This window comes from Hetaerina americana, unplaced genomic scaffold (genome assembly GCF_022747635.1).
Source record: "Hetaerina americana unplaced genomic scaffold, ioHetAmer1.1.p SCAF_7, whole genome shotgun sequence".
Lineage (NCBI taxonomy): Eukaryota > Metazoa > Arthropoda > Insecta > Odonata > Calopterygidae > Hetaerina > Hetaerina americana.
In genome coordinates this window covers 77,918,563-77,939,632 of record NW_027287316.1, presented here as the reverse complement: position 1 = coordinate 77,939,632, position 21,070 = coordinate 77,918,563, and the positions used below count along the sequence as shown (strand labels likewise).

The following is a 21,070-nucleotide window of genomic DNA, read 5'->3' as shown; positions in this document are numbered from 1 at the left end:
AAACTTAGCATTTACTGCCCTGTGGTCACTAATTCCTTTTATAGTTTCTATAGTTAAGACGGAATATTCGTTGCTAATAAATCAAGAACATTATCGCCCCTGGTGAATGAAGTGAAATCTTGATGATATTAATTCAACGTAATAGAGTTCAATAGCGACTCGCGGATATCTTTGTCTTTACCGTCCGTTTGAAAACTATATCTGTTCCGCTCAATAGATGGGAAAATGACATCTCCACCAATTATAACGTCGTGATCATTGTTTTGTTATAAGAGACCTTTGATTTGCTGATCTAATTCTAGTATTGAATTATCTTTGTCCTTCGGTCGTCTGTAAAATGCGCATAAATACATTCTTTTGGATTGAGGAGTTTTATTTGAGCACCAAACCATTTCCAAACCATTACCCGGAATTACCTCAGCCCTACTGACGCAAGAATTTATAACTGCAATGAAGACACCGCCTCCGATTCTATTTGTTCTGTCATTTCTTTAAACGGAAAAGGATTTTGGAAAAATTTCACCGTCGGCAATTACCAGTGGATAACAGGTTTCTGTCCCAATAATGATATCTACCCCTGTGCTTTGAATTAGGTGATGATATTCTGCGACTTTGTATTTTTTTTGAACTTCGGCAATTAACTACCAATATAGATAATATTTTCTTGGCACAAATGCTTTTTGAAATTTTAAAGTGGATTGTTTTCGTATTAACATATTTGAAAAAAGGCGTTCGATGTTGTCTGATTCGTGTCAAATGAACTATTACTACCATTGAACCTCACTTTATTTAAAGCTACATTATTTGGCATAGGAGATTTGAGAGACACCCACTGATTGACCTAAACGCTGACCCACATTTTAATCTTAAAGAGCCCTGCAGTGCTCGAAAATCCTACCCGCTCCACACCTGGTGACCTCGGACGTGCAGTGAGATAAGGATGGAGGGGGTAAACGAACATTAAAAGGAAAAAAAAACAAATGTGGACGTGATATGTATGTTGGGAAAGGAGAGGGGATTGTCAATTTCAAATAGAGGCAGGACAGTTGAATTCAGTGCGAATGGATGGGGAATGGGATGTTAAAGACTGTGATAGAGGGGAGCACGTTTAGCAGACGAAATTGTGCGACGAATAAGATAGAAGTATCGGATTGCAGTTAAGGGAGATAGGAAGTATTCGGAATTGAAGAACATTTTAATGTAGTTTGGGGTGTCAAAATGTGTCTGGTCAGATGAAGCCAATACATGGAGCGATGTTCGCTCTGTATCCTTCCAAAAACTACTTTAAATAGTAGAATGCAATTTAAATTTTAGGTAAATACCTTATCCTTAATTTAAGCCTAACTGAATATTTTATCTTCTCGAGAATTGCGAAAATATGCGAGCATAGTTGCGAGAAAAATGCTTGTTAGGATCGATACTCACTGAACCATGATATTTGCTCCTGGGTCATCCTCACCGAGGCATTGGGATTTTGTAGGGTCGGAATGACGATCGTCGGGAAGCCGAGGGTCATTCCGTAAGCCAGGAGCAGCATATTCTTCGCCGAGGTCGCCAGCACCTGGAAAGGATAAGACGGAGGAGGAATTTAGATGGGATGACGAAAGGGGTCGAAAGCAGTTTGACAATCACCGTGGATCTGTAAACTAAAACTCTTGGCCTGATTTTTTTTTTCGATATCTTTTTGGTACCCTGCAAGCTTGAGTGTGAAGCAGGGCGTAAATACAAACCAACTAATTTTGACCCGAATATTATTATTACCTCTACCGCGGTCGAAAAATGTTATTCTGACCCCTTATCGTGTGTGGAAAAAATGATATCTTAAATTAACTGCTGTAAACCTAATCTCTCTAATTTTACTGGCCTGATCAATCCTGATTTAGTACGATGGGGATAATAATACATTTGCCAAACATCACTGCTAAAGAGTCGTCCTTCCAATTTATGCAAGAGTCTGTAATCTGTAATTTAACCTTCGCTCCGTGAGTGATTCGCAGCCTAGCTGCTCTAATATTTTAGATGTGTTATTAAGTTTATCAGAAAAACGCTCTACAAATCTAGCTTCTCCACACTGCACGCGATCAAATACGGCAATTAAACCAACTTCGTGAGGATCCCATCTACATCTACATCTACATAATACCCCGCAAGCCGCCGCAAGGGCGTGTGGCGGGGGATGTTAGGTTACCAACCGTAAAAAGGAAAAATACCATATGCAAAAAAACAACACGGAAAATTACACCCACAGCAGCGCACACACTCATGCAAAAATCCCTTCATCCAATACTCATGCAAACACATATACCGTAAAACAACTAAAAACTGCACCCCATGATGCAGCACGAAAGCCATCCTACAACACGGAAGCCAGGACACAACAAGCAAGAAATTGATACATCACTACCACATGAAAATGCACCACAAACCTACTGCAAACAAAAAATCTACTTGCAGCATATTCCAAATGAGGCCTAACCAGTGAAAGATAGTATTTATCTTTAACCTTATCATCACATTTACCCAGTATCCTTATCATAAATCCTAATTTTTTGCTAGCTTGACCGCATAATCCCCGTATATGCTTCGCCCAGGTGAGATCGTAAGTGAGGATAACGCCTAGGCATTTAATTGAGTCTACGCATTCTATTTCGGTGTTCCCGATACAGTAGGCGTTCGGAAGGAAATATGCTCTTTTTCCAAAAACTCATCACAACGTACTTTTTTAAATTTAATTATAATTACCAAGTGTCGTACCAGCGTTGTATAGCATTTAGGTCATCTGACAAAGCTGGTGTGTTCTCAGGATTACCGATATCACGGTAAACCACTTCATTGTTGGCAAATAAAGGTGTCTAACTAGTGACTACGGAGTCAATGTCGTTAACGTAAAGCAGGAATAATAGAGGTCCGATAATACTACCCTGGGGAACACCTGAAGTAAATTTTATTGCATTTGAGCTAACTTCATGTATCAGTACTCTTTATACCCGACTATTCATAAATTCTTTTATCCAACCCCGGATATATTTATCTATATCATATGCTTTTAGCTTTGTTCGTAGTTTACTATCAGGCACTTTTTGGAAGGCTTTCTTAAAATCTAGAAAAATTGTTTCCACTGGAACATTAATTTCTCTCAAATTAAGAATATCATGAACAAAAAGCGCAAGTCATGTCTCGCAGGATCTACCATATCGGAAATAATGCTGATTTTTCATTAATAACTGTCTCACGATCGAACTAGCAACTATATGTTCCATTACCTTGTATGAAATGTGTGTGAGGGAAATAGGTCTGTAATTACTCGGTTCATACTTGTCTCCGTTTTTATAAATTTGTTTTATGTTAGCCGTTTTCCAATCTCTGGGAGCCTTGTGATCTACCAGAGACTTATTAAGCATGATTTCTTGATACGAAACAATTTCCGAAGCTAGATCCTTAAATATACGAGCAGGTTTGTCAGCTGGCCCGGAGGATTTACTAGCCTTAATATTTTTCAGCTACCGCTCTATTCTATTATATGATATTTCAATTTTGTACATGACTGGCATGATCTGGTAAGCTATACAGGAGGCCTGTAGGAGGCATTAGGTGAGACATTAATGAATACGCTCTAAAAGAAAGAATTAAACACGCTAGCCTTTTCCAAACTGTTGGTTACTCTTTCGCATTTATCATTTTTGAGTGAGTTGACAGTTGACGTATTTCCCTGAACCTCTCTGACGTACAACAAACATGCTTTTGGATTCTCTTTCAAAATTTTCGCTCGACTTTTTCTTTTCAATTCGCTTAAAAATTCGCACATCAAAAGTTTTTCCCAATTTGGGGCAAGTGTTGACAACAATTGCTACAGGACAGTATTATTTGCTTTCAGTGTTCGCAATTTACCCCATGTATATTATTACTTAGCTATTTGGGGAATTTTGAAAGAAAACACTTCATTTATTCAATTTAATCAGTTGCATCTTTCGCCATTTCGCGAGGAACTGTGTACATGTTCGAGTAGCATGGTGAGGACCATCTTGACAGATTTTATTTTCGTTATGAGTTAAATTTCACATAATGAGTTTCGTGTGGCCAACTAATTTTGTTCTATTCTGCGACTACCTCTGCTAATACTTTTTCATAGGTTTCAATGTTCACGAGTTCTGTCCAATAAATACGCGAACTGAGGCCGTTAAAAACTTTATTTTGCAAACTTTAGTATACATCGATTTTTTCCCCTTCAAAGTACTCTCCATTTGTTGCTATGCACTCCTTCCATCTTCTTTTCCACTATTTAAAGCACCCTTGGAAGTCCTCGGCAGTTACGCTTCTTAGTTTTATCGTCGTTCCTTCCTTTATTGTATCCACATCTTCCACGTGATGTCCCCTCATCACATTTTGGGAATAGGAAAAAGTCGCTGGGGGCGAGATCTTGCGAATAAGAAGGATGATCAAGGACGGTGATTGAATTTTTTGGCAGAAACTGGCGAACAATCAATGCTAAATGTGCAGGTGCATTGTCATGGTGAAGGATGCATTTAATCATGTTCGATTAAAATAGTGTACTGTTGATTTTCCTCAATTCAGTTCATCAGCTATCATTCGGACAGTTTTTTGACGATCGGTAAGGACAAGTGACCGCACACGATCAATGTTGTCGTCAACACAAGTGGTTGAAGGTCGTCCCAGCCTTGCATCATCCGCGGCGTCTTGTCGGCCATCTTTAAAACGCTTAATTCACTTGAAAACGGATGTTTTCTTCAGAGCATTATCACCGTAAATAGCTGTCAACATTTCAGTAATTTTTTTCAGTAACTTCAGTAACTTTTACCGCAATTCATCAAAAACTTGATGTTGATTCGTTGCTCCGTAATTTCGTCAACTTCCATTTTCGGCAAAAAGTAAAAACAAGAGCAACAGAAAGTAACATAACTGGCACCATACGCACAGCTCGACGATCCGCCAAGCACAGAAGGTTTGAGATTTGGTCACAGGCGACTAGCCCGCTAGTGGGCAGATTGCACTAGTTCGCGGATTAATTGGACGATCTTACTTTTATAAAGAGTTCGCGCGTGTTTTAAGCTGAGCCATATCTTTCACCTCCAGTCCCGATGAAAAAAATTGACATACCTTAGAACTTGATGGCAGCTCGTAAAACACAGAAATTTCTAACTTTGCCCCGCTGCTCACAGCCGCAATTTAAAGCACAATGGATAGGTGATCGACTAAAATTTGTTCCGAGCAACCTTAACCCGTTCTCCAGGAGGCAAGCACGACAGTCAACGCCTCATGAAAACAGACCACCGCGTGAAAGCGTCCGGGTGTTTTTCTTGCGACAATGTGAATTCATTACAAAAAACAATTGATCTGAGCATGGTGGGCCACTTTCAAAGACATCTACGCTTTCCATATTGTCCACGTTCATTTTTATTTGCATTCCGAAGACGAAAATTTTTTTATCTTCGCCAGGTCGGTTAGGTTTGACGAGCGGTGTCACAGTCGAAAGCCTTTTATATTCGGTTTAGTCCAGCGGAAATTTGGGTCATCTCTTAGTACTTCCATTGCATCGAAGAACGCACAGACTCAACGTAACATTCATTCGACGTGGCTCTTTGATCACGCGTCATTTTGATTACGTCCCTCCTTCGAAGAAGTCTCATGGCCCAGAAACGGTTCGAAAGGAGAACAGGAAAACGCAAGCTAAAATATTTATATGACTGAAATTAACGCACGCAAAGAGAAACTGAGAGAGAAGTTGAATATCTGAAATCTAAAAAAAATAAGAAGGTTCGTCCTTCGCTACGGGAGTCGTAAAAATATTTTTATTCTCAATTCATAAGGATTCGGTTTTAAAAATATTACCAACTTCCTCTGAAGGAAAAAGATATTTAACTGCATACATTTCATGATTTAATCACTCTATCAGTAAGAATTTCGCATATATATCATATATATATATATATATATATATATATATATATATATATATATATATATATATATATATATATATATATACACACACACACACACACACACACACACACACACACACACACATATATATATATATATATATATATATATATATATATATATATATATATATATATATATATATATATATGTAATTTTTTAAGATGTGTACGTCCGGGAATGTTGCCTCATATAATTGCATCTCATTAAAATACATATATTCAACTTTCAAATATTATTTCGTAATATTTCGGTAGGTGTTTAAATAAGATATCCTATTCCATCTTGTATTATTTTGAATTGCGAAAAGCCAATGATTATTTAAGAAAAATAAAAAATTATTTTATTGTTACTTTTCTGGGCAACACCAAAATTACAAAGATAAACTTGTCAACACAGTTTATACATTTAAATTTCATTCGTATTTGGTGTCCTTCACAGCACCTCCCCTTAATTTTCGCTTCAATTATGAATTCGGTAAGATGCCGTACCTTGGAATATGTCCAATTAAGTTCTCTAATCTTCTCGTGGCCTTCAATGTGCCATCGAAGTATTTATTCGTTTGTTATCCTGGCAATCACTTTTATTTTCAGCATTGTCAATCAGGAATAAAAACCCTTCACCGCCGAATTTCTATATTCTGCTACTCCTATTTTCAATGTCCCACACCCTTTGGACAATACACTCCATATATCCGAATGCTAACCGCTTTCTTAGGCCCAGGCTAACACTATTTATTGCTAGTAACAATCTCTTATTTTAGAAATCCCTCTTCGACTGCCCGATTCTGTTTACCGTACGACTGTTGTTTATCTCATAGTTACCCAGCAATTACCCAAATAATCATCCATGCCCACATAAGTGGAGATGAATTCTTTTGACGGTTTTATCTCAGGTGCGCATTTATCTTTCCTCATACTTCAGATTTTTTATCGTGCATCATCAAATAAAATTTCTTCGTGGAGAGAACGATCACTGTATGCATCGAAGATCAATATTCTTACCTTCCTCCCATCATGCCTGACGGAAAGTGAACGCAAGATCATGTCAACGCCCGACATTTAAAATGGTCCACTTATTTTCCTACCTCTCGCTGGCGGAAGAAACTCGTGACGTTGAGCCGTACCACCGCCCTAGCGACATACTATATAAATGGAACAATGAACTGCTCCACGTGAACCTCCATGAACTCTGAATCACTCCGACTTGGTTCTAGGCCAGAAGGTATCCGCTTGCAATCAAAATGACATTAAAATTAGCCCAACCACGCTTTGCAAACCCTACATCCCCCCCACCACCGATTGCTCCTTATTTAGAACGCCTCAAGGTAGTCAGCTCTCACCTCAGAAAGAGCCGTGCGTTTTATTTAAATGTTTACTCGAGAGCAGAGCCCTCATTCGTCTTAAATTTAAAAGCATGATTTAAAATAAAGAAATAATAAGGAAATATATCAATGATAATTTAATTTTTTTCAAATAATTTTTTTAATGTCGTAAGGATCTTTTTAACTATGATAAAACCTCAACATTAATATACCTTGGCAAGCAACCAATACATGGATTAAACTATTTTAAATGCCTCTATTCTATTTCTAATGTTTCTAAACTATTGTGCTTATTATGCCTATTAACTACTATAAATGCTAAAATGAGTACTTTTTCCAGTCAAAAAATTGTCATCGTTTGACATATTTTCACCAATTATTGACATTGAAATACTTTGCCTGACGATTAGAGTTGTGCATTAGACAGTGACGGCGGCGGAAAAAGTGCGCTTTAATTTCCTACTACGATAGCGCACTATAAAAAGAATCACTTCAAACTAAACATTCACGCATGGTTAAATTATTTCTAGTTGAGCCAATAAAGAAAGCTTTCGCTGTCACGCCAATGGGCAAAGGCAAGGGAAGGCGTGAACTACGTCTATTTTGGCTCCTGATATTGACAAAAAAATTAACAGTAGAAATATGAAAGAGTGTTTCAAGAGTATCTTACGAGAGTTTCCCTTTGTCTATTCCATCCTTGTGACCCGGCCAATAACGCCCCAGTGAAGTGCCCAAGTGCCGATAATGCATTGTCCTATTAGTTACTTTATTTGTATTTAATTGATGGTTTTCGAAGGATCAGCGAAGGAAGAAACTTGTGTGAAACATTGAAACGGAGAAGAAGCAAATTCAACTGGAATGCCTACGAGACAACTTGTCGTAAACAAAAGAAAGCGTTTATTGGAGATAAAAAATCCGATCGATCTAATATGCAAAGTGAACAATGGGAAATAAGGGAGAAGAACGAAGGTAAGAGTTCTGTCCAATAAACATGCGAACTGAGACCATTTATTTTGCAAAATTTAGTCTACTTCAAATTTGTCCCCTTCAAAGTACTCTCCATTCTTTGCTATGCACTTATTTCATCTTCTTTTCCACTATTGAAGGCACCTTTGGAAGTCCTCGGCAGTTAGGTTTTTTGTTTTCTTGTCGTTTATTGCTTTATTGTGTCCGCATCTACCCAGTGATGTCCCCCCATCACGTTTTTGCATTTTGGGAATAGGAAAAAGTCACACGGGGGCGAGATCTGGCGAATAAGGAGAATGATCAAGGATGATGTTTGAATTTGTTGCCAGAAACTGGCGAACAATCAATGCTGAATGTTCAGGTACATTGTCATGGAGAAGCATACACCCATCGCCTCGAGTCAAATTTGGTCGCACGCGATCTCTCAAACGCTCGAGAACTGAAAGGTAGAACTCAACATTTACTGTTGGTCCTTCCGGAAGAAATTCATGCCGAACAACACCTTAGACGACAAATAAAACCAGGAGCAATACATTTTCAATCGGATTTTTCTTGATTTGCTGGTATGATTTAATCGACTTGAAAACGGATGTTTTCTTTAAAGCATTATCGCCGTGAACAACTGCCAAATTCCAGTAATTCCTTGATAACCTTTACCGCACTTCACCAAAAACTTGCTGTTGATTCGTTTGCTCCGTGATTTAGTCAATTTCTATTTTCGACAAGCATTAAAAACAAGGGCAACATAAAATAACATAACTGGCACCATACGCACAGCTCGACGATCCGCCAAGCACAGACGGCTCATTGGGTCTCAGTCAACTAGCGACACTAGTGGGCGGAACTACTACCTTGATCAAAAATTTCCCGGAATTTATTCAGAAAATTAAAAATACAAGTTTATTCATCTAAATCTATATTGTCCCCTTCAAAGTAATCCCCATCGACTGCAACACACTTATGCCAGCACTTGATCCAATCCTCGAAACATTTTTTATATTCGGTTTTCGGTATGTCCATCAGTGCTTCCTGCGATTTTTCCATTACTTCCTCTCGGCTGCTAAAACGCGTTCCCCGTAATGGTTTTTTAACTCGATTGAACAGAAAGAAGTCACAGGGAGCCAAATCAGGTGAATTCGGTGGCTGTTGGATGGTATTTGTTGCATTTTTCGTCAAAAAACTACGAATAATGATAGCACTGTGCGACGGTGCGTTATCATGGTGCAAAATCCACGAGTTTTCTGCCCACATTTCTGGTCTCTTTCGGCGAATTGCTTAACGCAAACGTCTCATAACGCCCAAATAATACTCTTTGTTTACTGTCTGGCCTTCTGGCAAAAATTCATGATGCACTACACCGTTGTAATCCATGAAAACCGTCAGCATTGCCTTCTTTTTTGACTGAAAACGACGTGGTTTTTTTGGTCTCGGCTCATTTGGTGAACGCCATTCACTTGCCTGATGTCTGGATTGCGTGTCGTACTCATAAACCCACGTCTCGTCTCCAGTAATGATCCTTTTGATGAATGTGGGATCGGATTCAGCCTCGCAAATCATGTCTTTTGCGACGTCAACACGGTCTCTTTTTTGCATGAAATTGAGGTCTTTTGCTGCTACACGACGGAAACCCAAATCATTAACCACAATGTCTTGGGCGGATCCATAGGCAATGTTCAAGTCCTCCGCTATTTCTCTGATGGTTAATTTGCGGTTATTGACCAACATTTCTTTTACTTTATCAATTTTTTCACCGACTTTCGATGTCGATGGTCTGCCACTGCGTTCATCATCTTCGATTGACTCACGACCACTTGTGAACCGCTCGTGCCACTGGTAAACGACCGTTTTTTTTAGAGAATCGTTGCCGAAACACTTTTCCAACATTTCCAACGTCCGTGCGCCACTAAATCCGTTTTTTACGCAAAATTTAATACAAGTTCGTTGTTGCAAATTTAAATCCATTTCTGAAATTGTAAAAAATCGCCAACACACACAGAGATAGATGTACTCTTGGCTACGTAACTTTTGCAAATGTCAAGTTATGACACTAAGATTTAAAGGGAATATCAACAACAGATGTACCAATTTAACAAAAAAACAGAACTCAAATCGGAACGATGGGAGCGCCACACGGTGGTTATTCCGGGAACTTTTTGATCAAGGTAGTATATAGTCCGCGTCATGGCCGCCAGATTGCACCAATTTGCACATTTATTGGGCAGACTGCGTAAATTTAAATTTAAAATTCCTTTTTTGTCATGTCAATTAATTCCTTATTCATTCCTGAAGTTTTGATTTTTCCTCATCAAGTGCCCTTCGCATTCGTTTGTACGTATCTCTATGCAAATGCACTCAAATTTGCAATTTCTATCCTCTCCTCTCGTTTACCCCCGTGATCATTCGCTTCGTGATTTGTGAGTGCATTTCATTATCACGACCATTCATCCCCCAGGCTGCACGCAGGCGTTTCCAAACCCCCCTCGCTTTTGGACATTCATGATGATTTAATGTTTCCGAACAACGCACACTAATTCAAAGAGTCTCGAAGGAAGGAAAAGAAGATGCAAGCGCATTGGGTCGCTTTTCCTCTTTAAAAGTATTAGTCGTGGGAGAATTTCATCCCGTGACCTTCGTCGTGGTGTTGCGATTCTTAAATCAATGGCGGAGGATATATCTTGCTTAGCTGTGTTCTTGCGCGGAAGGGAGAGGAGAAAATACCTCCCTCTCGGTGCACTCGCTTCGCTGCCTATTTTCTTCACATTTCCATTAAAAAAAATGGAAATTTACGATCCTCGTGGTCAAGGGGTAATTTCTGATTCCTCCTCCCCACCCTCCTTCCCCTGCCAGTTTGCCCACCTGGTGACGCCGCCGTTTTGACTTAAGGTTTACCTTCAAGCCGGATATTCCGGAAATTTCACCAAAGCGTGTGTAAAGAGAGTATTATCCCTCCCATTACTGGATTTTCCACCCTAGTTTCGCGCTGACTCATCCTTTAGAGTAATGGTATCTGAAACGAGATCTTATTGTCGATGATGGCCCTTTCATGTAAAAATGTAAGCATGAAAGGTTAACCTGTCTTTTTGGAAAAATAATACGTGAACTGGACAATTTTTTTCCTGGAGAAATGCATTTATCTTCCCTCGCATTCCTATATCCGGGAAGCCACGTGGATATACAGAGGGTGATGCACCAGTGCTGTATGTGGAGAAATGTGAGTGCATTATGGAATTACTTAAGTCGTGTAAGACTCGAATTTCATATCCAACCCAAACATTGGCAGTTAAGGATTATTTAGATTACTTATTGTTCCATTATCAATTATATTTATGTTATGAATATACAGAGAGCATCACTCATTGCATTACATTTTTGAAGATGTGGCCATGAAAATACGTACATATTTGGGATTAGTAAGTAATTACATAAAATGACACAGTTTCAGGCGCAACATGGTGGTAATCCTTCATGATGAAAGAAGGCACTTTGTTTTTCTGCATAGAATTTTTTTTGTATTACGACCTAGGTTTCGTCACAATGTGACATCTTCGGGTAAATTGGAAGCAAAGTTGTTCAAAAATTTTCCAATTTATCTGAAGATGTTACGCTGTAACGAAAACTAGGTCGTAAAAAAATCAATGGAGAAAGGCAAAGTGTCCTCTTACATCATAATTACTTTAACGTAACTTATCCTAGGAAATGTTGACATTTTAAATTCGAAATTTCATAATTTCTCGTCATTGAAGGGGAAAATAGCTCTTTCAATCACATACGTTTTTCCACTTGCCAATTTGTTTTTAAATTTATGGACAAAGGAATATGTTTTAGGTTCGAAAGAAGCACAGTTAACAGTTTATAATTTAATAGGGCAAAAACTGACTTTCTCAGGACTAGAATACGACATGCTTTACTAACAGAATGTAATCCGAGGAATGATTTTTACAACCGGTGAATATTTATTTATTCCCAAACACTTAACAATTCCTCGGCAACGATGAGTCAAGTTTCGTAATCCGCTATTTGTATTATGGTATTTTATGAATTAGTATGTTTCGGGAATATTGGTAATACTTTTATTCGCTAATGTTATTAACTTAATGCTGTGTAGATTAACCGTGATGTCTCAATTATGATTTGATGCACATTAAAGTAATGAAAACATTTCCCGAGGCGCGCGAATTCAACCCCGAGTCACATTAAAGAGTCGATCGTTTGCGCACGATGAAGCGAGTCTTCGTTTCGCGGGACTGTGGGCATCGTTTCAGCCTTTCCCGGAAAGATCTCTCTCCGCTCGTAGCATCCCGGGGGTGGCATCACAACGAGACCTTGGGAGCATTCTAAAAGTGCTGTCCTCTCTACTTCAGGAAAATGTTCGCTAAAATAGAAGTTCGCTGGCGTTTTGAAACTGCTGGAGAGTCCGGGGGAATCCTCGAAGGTCGCGTTTACATCGCTTTAAAGTCGAGACAAAGGGTGGAGGGGTGGGGAAATGTGATCTCTTCACCTTGAGATTATCTCCCCCAAGACTTTCCGTGTGCGAGGGAGGAAAGTGACGAGATCGTATTTCGTTCTAATGGAAGATGGATTACATCGACGACCCCGCGGAACATTTCAGTGATTACACTCATCACTCCGCGTTCCCGCTTATCTGGCCTTGGATTAATACTCACGGTATTACTTTTCTTCCCTATCAGGGAAATTTTTTTCTCGAAGCTACAAGTCAACTTACAAGTCCTGTAAGAAATATGCTGAAAACTAATGCGCACATGCTTGTAGACCACAACCAAAATGACCTTCAGAAGAACTCCTAATGGCACGTGGAAATAACATTCCCCCTCAACACGCATGCGCAGGTTTGAGGTCGTTACATTCATCCAGTGTATTTTGAGAAGTGGAAGTATGGAGACGTGTTCTAATGATAGGTCAACGCGAGTTTTTGCTGTGTTTAATTTTCTTAAAAATTGTTTCACTTAGAAAAATCATAAATGCTGTAAGCAGATCCATTTCTCTTATTTAATGGCTAGAATAAATGTGCAAGGGATACGTTTTTGTTAACGGAGCTTTGAGATTTGTTTTCACGGATATCTGTTTGAATGGGTCCAAACATTTATGCCATATTATCTGAGGTAGTCAATCAATCAACTGGAGCATACTAATGGAGGTTGGGTTTCCTTGTTCCCTGTCATTTTGGCTACACCCAGCTACGTACACGAGACCTTTCGAGTAAAAGATCTTCCTGAGGAGCTGGCCTCCCTTCCCCCGACGCGTGAATTCCACACACCATGTACATGCAGCCTTTAGTAAGCACGTGCTTAACTGTATGCCGACTACATTTTAATGGAATTGTGTATTTGTTTGTGTTTTTTTAAATGAACATTTTTAAAAAAACAGCTAACATCTATATTCTACATGTTTAGTATGCCATGATGAATTTTTTGCGGATAAAAAATCGAAGACGGCTGAGCAGCCGATTTTTAAGATCGATATGGCTCATTAAAGAGATTGCTGAAATGGCGTGACATCCCTGCGAAATTTGATAAACGAGGGTCATGAGTCGTCCATAAAAGTGTGATTTTTTCTCCTTACCAAAAGCTTTCTCAGCAGTGACAATAATTTCCTTATTTATTGCATACATTGTTTGGCGACAACTCACTGAAGACAAGCAACAAGTAACAACATTCAACACATCAAATAGTTAAATAATGATGGATGTGTTGAATACGTTTCGTTGGGACATATATGATAGTATTGCGTCCCGTGTGTTTTGATTAGTGTGATACATTATCACGCAAATGTTTTCATCAGGGGATGGCCAACCAGCGTAGGAGCAAATTTACTTTTACGACGCTGATACTACAGATTAGCACCAAATGAGACAGGCGGCGTGCATGGTCAGTGATGAGCTTCTACACATTTTTATGTAAAAAAAACCATAAACACAGTAATCAACCCGAAGGTCGGTTTAGTAGGTGATGGTAGAGATCACCCAGTACTAAGCCCTATACGGCGTGTGAAAATTCACACATCAGGGTAGGGGGGCCAGTTCCTTTCCCTGTGCCGGTTATGGTTTCCCAGGAAGATCTGGTACCCGAAAAATCACTTTAGCTTGGGTGGAGCTGCAGGTGCCCAGAGTGCTTTGCCCGGGAATCGAACCCGTGACCCTCCGGTCAGCAGTCCAACGCTCTGAACATAAATGGAAAACTCTCGATCGAATTCCTCTCGATACGAAAGTTGTTAGTATTTAACGGGGAAAATGTTTCAACTTTAATTATGCGGTATTCGTCCGTCATGGATGCAATCAAAAAACTCTGTTAAATCCTCTTCGTGATTTATTAGTACGACCCTACTAGATCCAGGTTGTCATAATAGATCATTAAGTGGGGATAACTAAGATTCATAATCATCTCTGTTATCAGTGTTTTATGTACACCTAGATATATGGCATTCGCGATACTTTATACCCGATACAGAACAGGAGAGGACAAAATTAATCAGACAATATACGAATATATACTGCACGAGTGGAATACCGTTGTTGGCCAATAGAGAATGCAAACGGTTAGGATAAAGAAAACATAGCTATTTTTCTTTCCGATTTGAATTTTTTGTGCATAAAATGAATTGTTCAATTTTTTTTCGTCTTTTAAGAATACTTGTCCTGCTGTCATTGAGTGGCAAATCTCAGTAATGGTTAAAGTAATGGAATTACTTCCGGAAAAATGAAATATTTGGAATGTTATTATGTCGTGGAATTAATTTCATCATAAGGCTCGAGATCATGGACACGATTTCATTAGACATTCAAACGAGCTGCTAAAATAAGGCAAAATAACATTTCTCGGAAAGCGAGCACATAAATAATTAATGCTGGCAAAGTTTGTTCATGAAAAATAGTCATGATAAGTTTTTACCGCTCTTTTGCCTTTTGACTGTACAAATCTCCTTAGGCGGAAAAATTTGCGGTACTCAATCAACTCCAGATGCACATAAATAGTGTTCCAGTGTATGTATTATTAATTGAATTCCTTGAGAATTAAATTTCAGTTGGATTTATTTAATTATTTCTTCTTTGTAATTGTCTCTCTCCTCCAAACAATTCTTACATTGCGGATCAGCGCCATGTTGAGGTATTACAGGGCATCTAAGATACCGATTAAGATTGGCTTCCGTACTGTCCCTGAAAACTGTCGCGCTGAAAGTACGACGTAATTTCTTAAACAAACACTCATCACAGAAGCAATATTTATTTTTAACTGTTTTCTTCTTAGTTTCCCAATTTATTCCTCTCCCATTCATTAATTTCTTCTGAAATATTTGCTCTTTTTTCTATCCGTAGCATGTTGCATTTTATGTTGGTACAGATTTTTAAATCACCCTGAAAATGCATTAATTACCTTATACGACCTCGTTTTCTGCACATTCTCTGAATTTTTTAAAGAACTTTCCACTATTTATTTAACATTTTAAGAATTATAGTTCTATTTCACTCAAAACAAGCTAATGTGTACCGTTCTCTTCCGTACGCTCATCCACTTTCCTCAAAGACCAGTCTAGGTAGCCATACATACGCCCTACGCTATATATAGGGTGCGGCAACATGACTTCCTTTTTTATAAAGCAAAACCCCTTTAAAAAAGAATGTTATGCTGCCGAACTCTGTATTAGTCCTTACTAACTCATTTGATAAATCTTTACCCACGTCAAAGCCCTCATCTCCATCAATTAATCTTTATTTAACGTAATTAAGGTCCTAATTTTCGTAAAGGTATAATAGCTTTCTTCCAACTGCATATTTTTATTTATAATAAGACTCTTCCACAGTACCTTACTCTTTGCAACAGTTTTCTCCATTGCACTCAGAAATTTACCATTCAAACGTCATTTACAATCATTCAAACTCGGAATCAGTGCATTAATTATGGCTTTATGAATGATTTCTAGCAATTTTTGGCCACCAAAATAATCAGGCGGTCTTCTTGTCTCTTAGGATCCCGATAAGCTAGTCTTGTCATCAGGTTTCTCAGGAACCGGACAACCAGAGTTGACATCAATTGATCCCTGACGTACATGATTAAATGTCAGTTAATCAACATGAATAATCATACTATTTATATATCAGTTTATTAGAGTCGATATTGGAGGTGTGAAATACTGAGCACGTATTCCTTACTTCCGGAAACTTTCCGCTGAATGACTTATTCTTACTACATATAACTTACTATTACTCCCATATGTAATCTCAGATCGTGGATTCAAATGCTCCAATGTGTTTCAGTTAATGGCTGCCACAATTTGTTATTGAGTGATTAGTTGATATTGTAATTTGGCGATAAGATACTAAGTGCCCGCCCGAGGAAAATTTGGAATTTAATAGAAATTTGAATGGCGTAAATTGAATTGCATATATACCATGCCACTTTGCATAAAAACTGAGAATTGAACACTTGATAACATGACAGGTAGAACAAAGAGTGGTGTCCATTTCGAGTACGTTATCCTGTTTTAGCCAATATGGCAAATCATATGGGACGAAAAATACAAAAACGGAAATAAAATGATTACAGATAAGAATTCCATTTTCTCTGATATTTACTAGGCAGTCTGATTTGCTAAAATTATGTGTGGATCTATTAAAGCCCTGACTGAAGAAGCGTAATTTTTTATATAACATACAAACTTTATATGAAAAACTTCCTTCGCAAAATAATCACCTGAACAGGGATTTAAACCCTGAACCCTTCTGTTAAAAGCCTATTGCTCTACCAACAGAGTTATCCGGGCCCTATAATAAGGCTGTGATGGTAACCGAGATAATTTTTCTTTAGCATTACCTGCGGAAAGGTATTACCTAAGCAGTGAGACGGGCGATATTGGCGAAGGGTAGAGGGAATCTGAAAGCGTTTGACATGTTATCACTTTGGATAATGGATAAAATAAAATGACGTCTGGGCTATTAGGTTTAAAAATGAGGAAGTTTCAAAGACAAACATGGACAAAAAAGAAAGACAGCCAAGCAAAAAGAGAAAAAATGTTGTTCTAGATCAGCTGCAAATGTGATAAATGCAGGAAATTCTGCTGGGAATTGAAAGCAATGAATACGAGCCATACCCTCGCTTTTGTTCGCTCAATTCTTTTCAAACGAGGCGGTTCTTACACACCTATTCATTATTCTTTCAATAAAAAAGAGAATAAACCTGATGTTGTACTAATTTCTATCTAACTGATATTTTATTTTATTCGTGCCACGTTGTTTTTCGTTGATAATTTTCCTGCCTCGCGTACCGGACGTCGTTCTGGGTTTCTGGCGGTGAGGGATAGGGGGCTCACGCGGGGGGCCGCGGCGACGGGACTCCGAAGGCCCAAGGATGCGTCCGACGCGCACATTTATTCCGAGGCGCTTTTGTTTGGCCGGGGAGGAGGAAGGGGGATTGATGCTCATCTGTTTGCATTCCGCGCATCTAATTAGTGCGACGAGAAAGCGATATCCGGGGACTTTGACGTCGGCCGCTTTTGCTTTCCATTGGCTCGCGAGGTGGGGAAGTACCGACGTACGTGTCGCAATGCGAGGAAGAGTCTCTTCTCGAGGCTTTCAGAGAGAAGACGCTCTAATTAAGTCGGCGCAACAGTGAGGTCTCTCGTTTCAATTTGGGTTGTCGAAATGTCGAAATGTTTTTTCAAATACGTTCCCGTAGTCTCTAGTCCAATTCCCTCTCTTGGCACTATAATTAACAAGCACATACCGTACCAAGGAGGAGGAGACGTTGAGTAAGGATATTAAGAAAAGATTCATAAAAACTTTGATATGGAGCGTAGATTGGAGGCTTTTGAAATGTGGGTGTGGAGAAGAATGGAGAAGGTGAAATGGACCGAAAGGAAAACAAACGAGGAAGAATTAGGTATGGTGGGCGAGGAGAGGGGATTGTTGGGAGAAATCCTATATATATATATATATATATATATATATATATATATATATATATATATATATATATATATGCGATATATATACCTGAGAGGAAGGGTGAAATCGGTGCGCTGTACAGCAAAGTTAAATCTTTATGGGGAAGTAAGAAAGGGAGATCAACGATAGCAGTTAGAGATAAGGCGGGTAAGGTCGACGCAGGGAAGATCCAAGAGAGATGGAAGGAATATATAGAAGAACTGTATAGTAAAGAGCTTAGACCAACAAAGTTAGACATAGAAAAGGACCATGACGTAGAGGAAGATAGCTTAGGTCCAGGCATAATAGACAATGAGATAGAAAGGGCATTAAGGGAGATGAAACTGCCAGATGTTAAGAAAAGACTCGTAAAAACTTTGATATGGAGCGTAGCTATGTACGGCGCGGAAACGTGGTCATTGAAGCAGGAGGATTGACGTAGACTGGAGGCTCGATCGATAATACGGAAACACACGAGCAGTATAATATTGGGACGGCACAGTAGAACACAAATAAAATAGTGACATTTAAAAGGACACTCACAAGGTAAATTGTTTGAGCTTTCAGCCTTCTCCGAGGCCTTCTTCAAGTAAGAGATGTTCTATTGTGCCGTCCGAATATTTATATATATATATATATATATATATATATATACCTGTATATATAATATATACATGAATTAATATGCTAGATAAAAGACGGAGTATGCATTCAAAAAAGCTATCACTCTCTTAAGATCAGGCGTGCGAATGGAATTCTGCGTGTCCATACCTGTGTTATGCAACGTATTATATAGTATATTCAATGGTTTCTGGCTCAACTTTGTGGAAGTTCACGTTCATTTGATGAAGAACACAACATGTCAGATCTGTCCGCCACGATGAAAGGAGGCTTGCATATTTTTCGCACCTGTTTCGGGTGCCCCTACGTGGACGTGTCCGCGGGAGCCGCTACTTCGTAACATAGGAGACTGTTATTTTAACTCGCGGAAGGAAAAAAAAACGAAAGTGGGTTGAGGAGCCGAGAGAGAGGGAGGGAAAGAGGTCGAACAGCTCAATAATCAAAACATCGGCGCTCGTTTCCTTGGAAAGTCAACGACCCACCGCGACTGCTGCTACGCGCCGGGCGATTTTTTTTGTCAAACTGCGTTTTTTTCTTTCCTGCCCTTCAACTTTCCTGTTTGAGTGAAAACATTTTCGCGCGAGTGAACTTTTCCTCCTTCCTTCCCCCGCGTTTCCCCGGTCTCTGTCCGCATATATTTTCGCTCCCACGGAGGCGGGAAGGTTATGAAATAAAATTTGATTTAAATGAGTAATACTCGAGACTTTAAATGCGTAGCGGAGGTAGGAGGATGGAGTAGAAGCAGTTATGCTCAGGAGAGCGTATTAATCCCGAAATCTTCATCTACATTCGCACACATTTTACCTCACAAGTCGACGCGAGGGAGTGTAGCAGTTTGCTTTCAGGCCACCGGACTTGAGTTCAATAACTAACTATTTACAAACGGATATTATTTTATTTTTTAAATATAAATTATTATTATATTTTATTTTTATTTACTCAAGCCGATCAGGGAGGAAGTATTAAATAGGGTGGGCGAAGAGAGAAAGTTACTGGGGAAATTCCGAGAAAGGCAGAGAAAGTAGGGAGAGGAAATGTTGATAGGAAGTGCGTAGTTATAAAGACCGCGATAGAAGGGAGAAGGTTGAGTGAGCGGGGTGGAGGAAGGGAGAGACATTTTTTTTAGACTGTATGAATGTAGGAAGAAGTTACGGTGAAGTGATAAAGGCAATTATGTTGAGAAAACAAAAAAAGTTCGCGCAAGACATATGTAGGAGATAAAATTCATAAGGTGTCCTCCAAAAAACTATCGCTAATGGGTAGAATACCTTGAAAGAGTGAATTTGGTGAAATTTATTTCAGTATTATTTGATAGTCATAAAACCATTCCAACTCCCGCTCCAAGAATGGAAGGCACGTTGCGGGAGATTAGTGCAAAAGGTGATAAGTTTTCATGTTGAGTTAATTACGAGGGTTGCTATTAATATTCACCAGCGTTTCACAGTGGCAAAGGATTGGGCTTTATCGTCAAAAGTGGAAGTAACTTGAATGATGCACTCCTGTTTTGATAATCCACGTCGAAAGTCGCAAAAAATCATCGCACAAAAAGTGTTCACGAGTCAACTCCATTTTTGCACTGAGACAAAATTATCGAGTCACTGTAAACAACAGAAGTAATGTTCAAACGACGAAATGTTCTGAAGAATGTTAGCGTTAAAAGGGTCAAACTTTCTGATGGAAACGTCAGATGGCGTCTAAAGCACTTAGTGTTGCCAAGGCTCAATATATAACAAAGCGTATTAGTGCCCCACAGTGGCCTCAGCACACAATTCCGTCATCAGAGTATATTTATAAAAGAATTCCTGCGCTGAAACCTTGATCCGGTTACCGGTAATAAGTAAGTGTGTACGTATCATATACTTACTAGTATTTTCACTTATCTCCTGCCACATGAATAAATAGTATTTACACAAAGTTACGCCTGAAAATCTTTAGTATGACAAGTACAGTGTAGTTCACGATGTGTGCTCATCATGAATAGATACTAGCCACGTGACCTTTTGGTCTGATCGTGTTTCCTCGACGCTATAGAGTGAAAACGGTGCGTGTGCAGCCTCCCGTAGTTGTACTCCCTAATAGCGCGTAGGTCTACTAATCCTCCAGATAGAATTTTCAAACATGAACAGAAATAATTTAATAACTATTTAAGGGACCTATAAAACCTTCATAAATGACAAAGAAAGTTTAATTCCTGTGAAATTAATTAAGGCTTTTGTAAGATTCCAAAGAAACTGTGGGAGATGCCGCAAATGCCGAGAAAACTT

General features: G+C 39.0%; 1 protein-coding gene across 1 annotated transcript in view; it reads right to left on the bottom strand.

Moving 5' to 3' along the window:
* Window positions 1-21,070, bottom strand: part of LOC139696881 (facilitated trehalose transporter Tret1-like) — a 159,738-nt gene that overhangs the window by 18,683 nt on the left and 119,985 nt on the right. Inside the window, exon 3 of the mRNA XM_071595761.1 lies at window positions 1,426-1,561. Coding sequence (XP_071451862.1) covers window positions 1,426-1,561 — 136 coding nt within the window. The remainder of the gene's footprint in view (window positions 1-1,425; window positions 1,562-21,070) is intronic.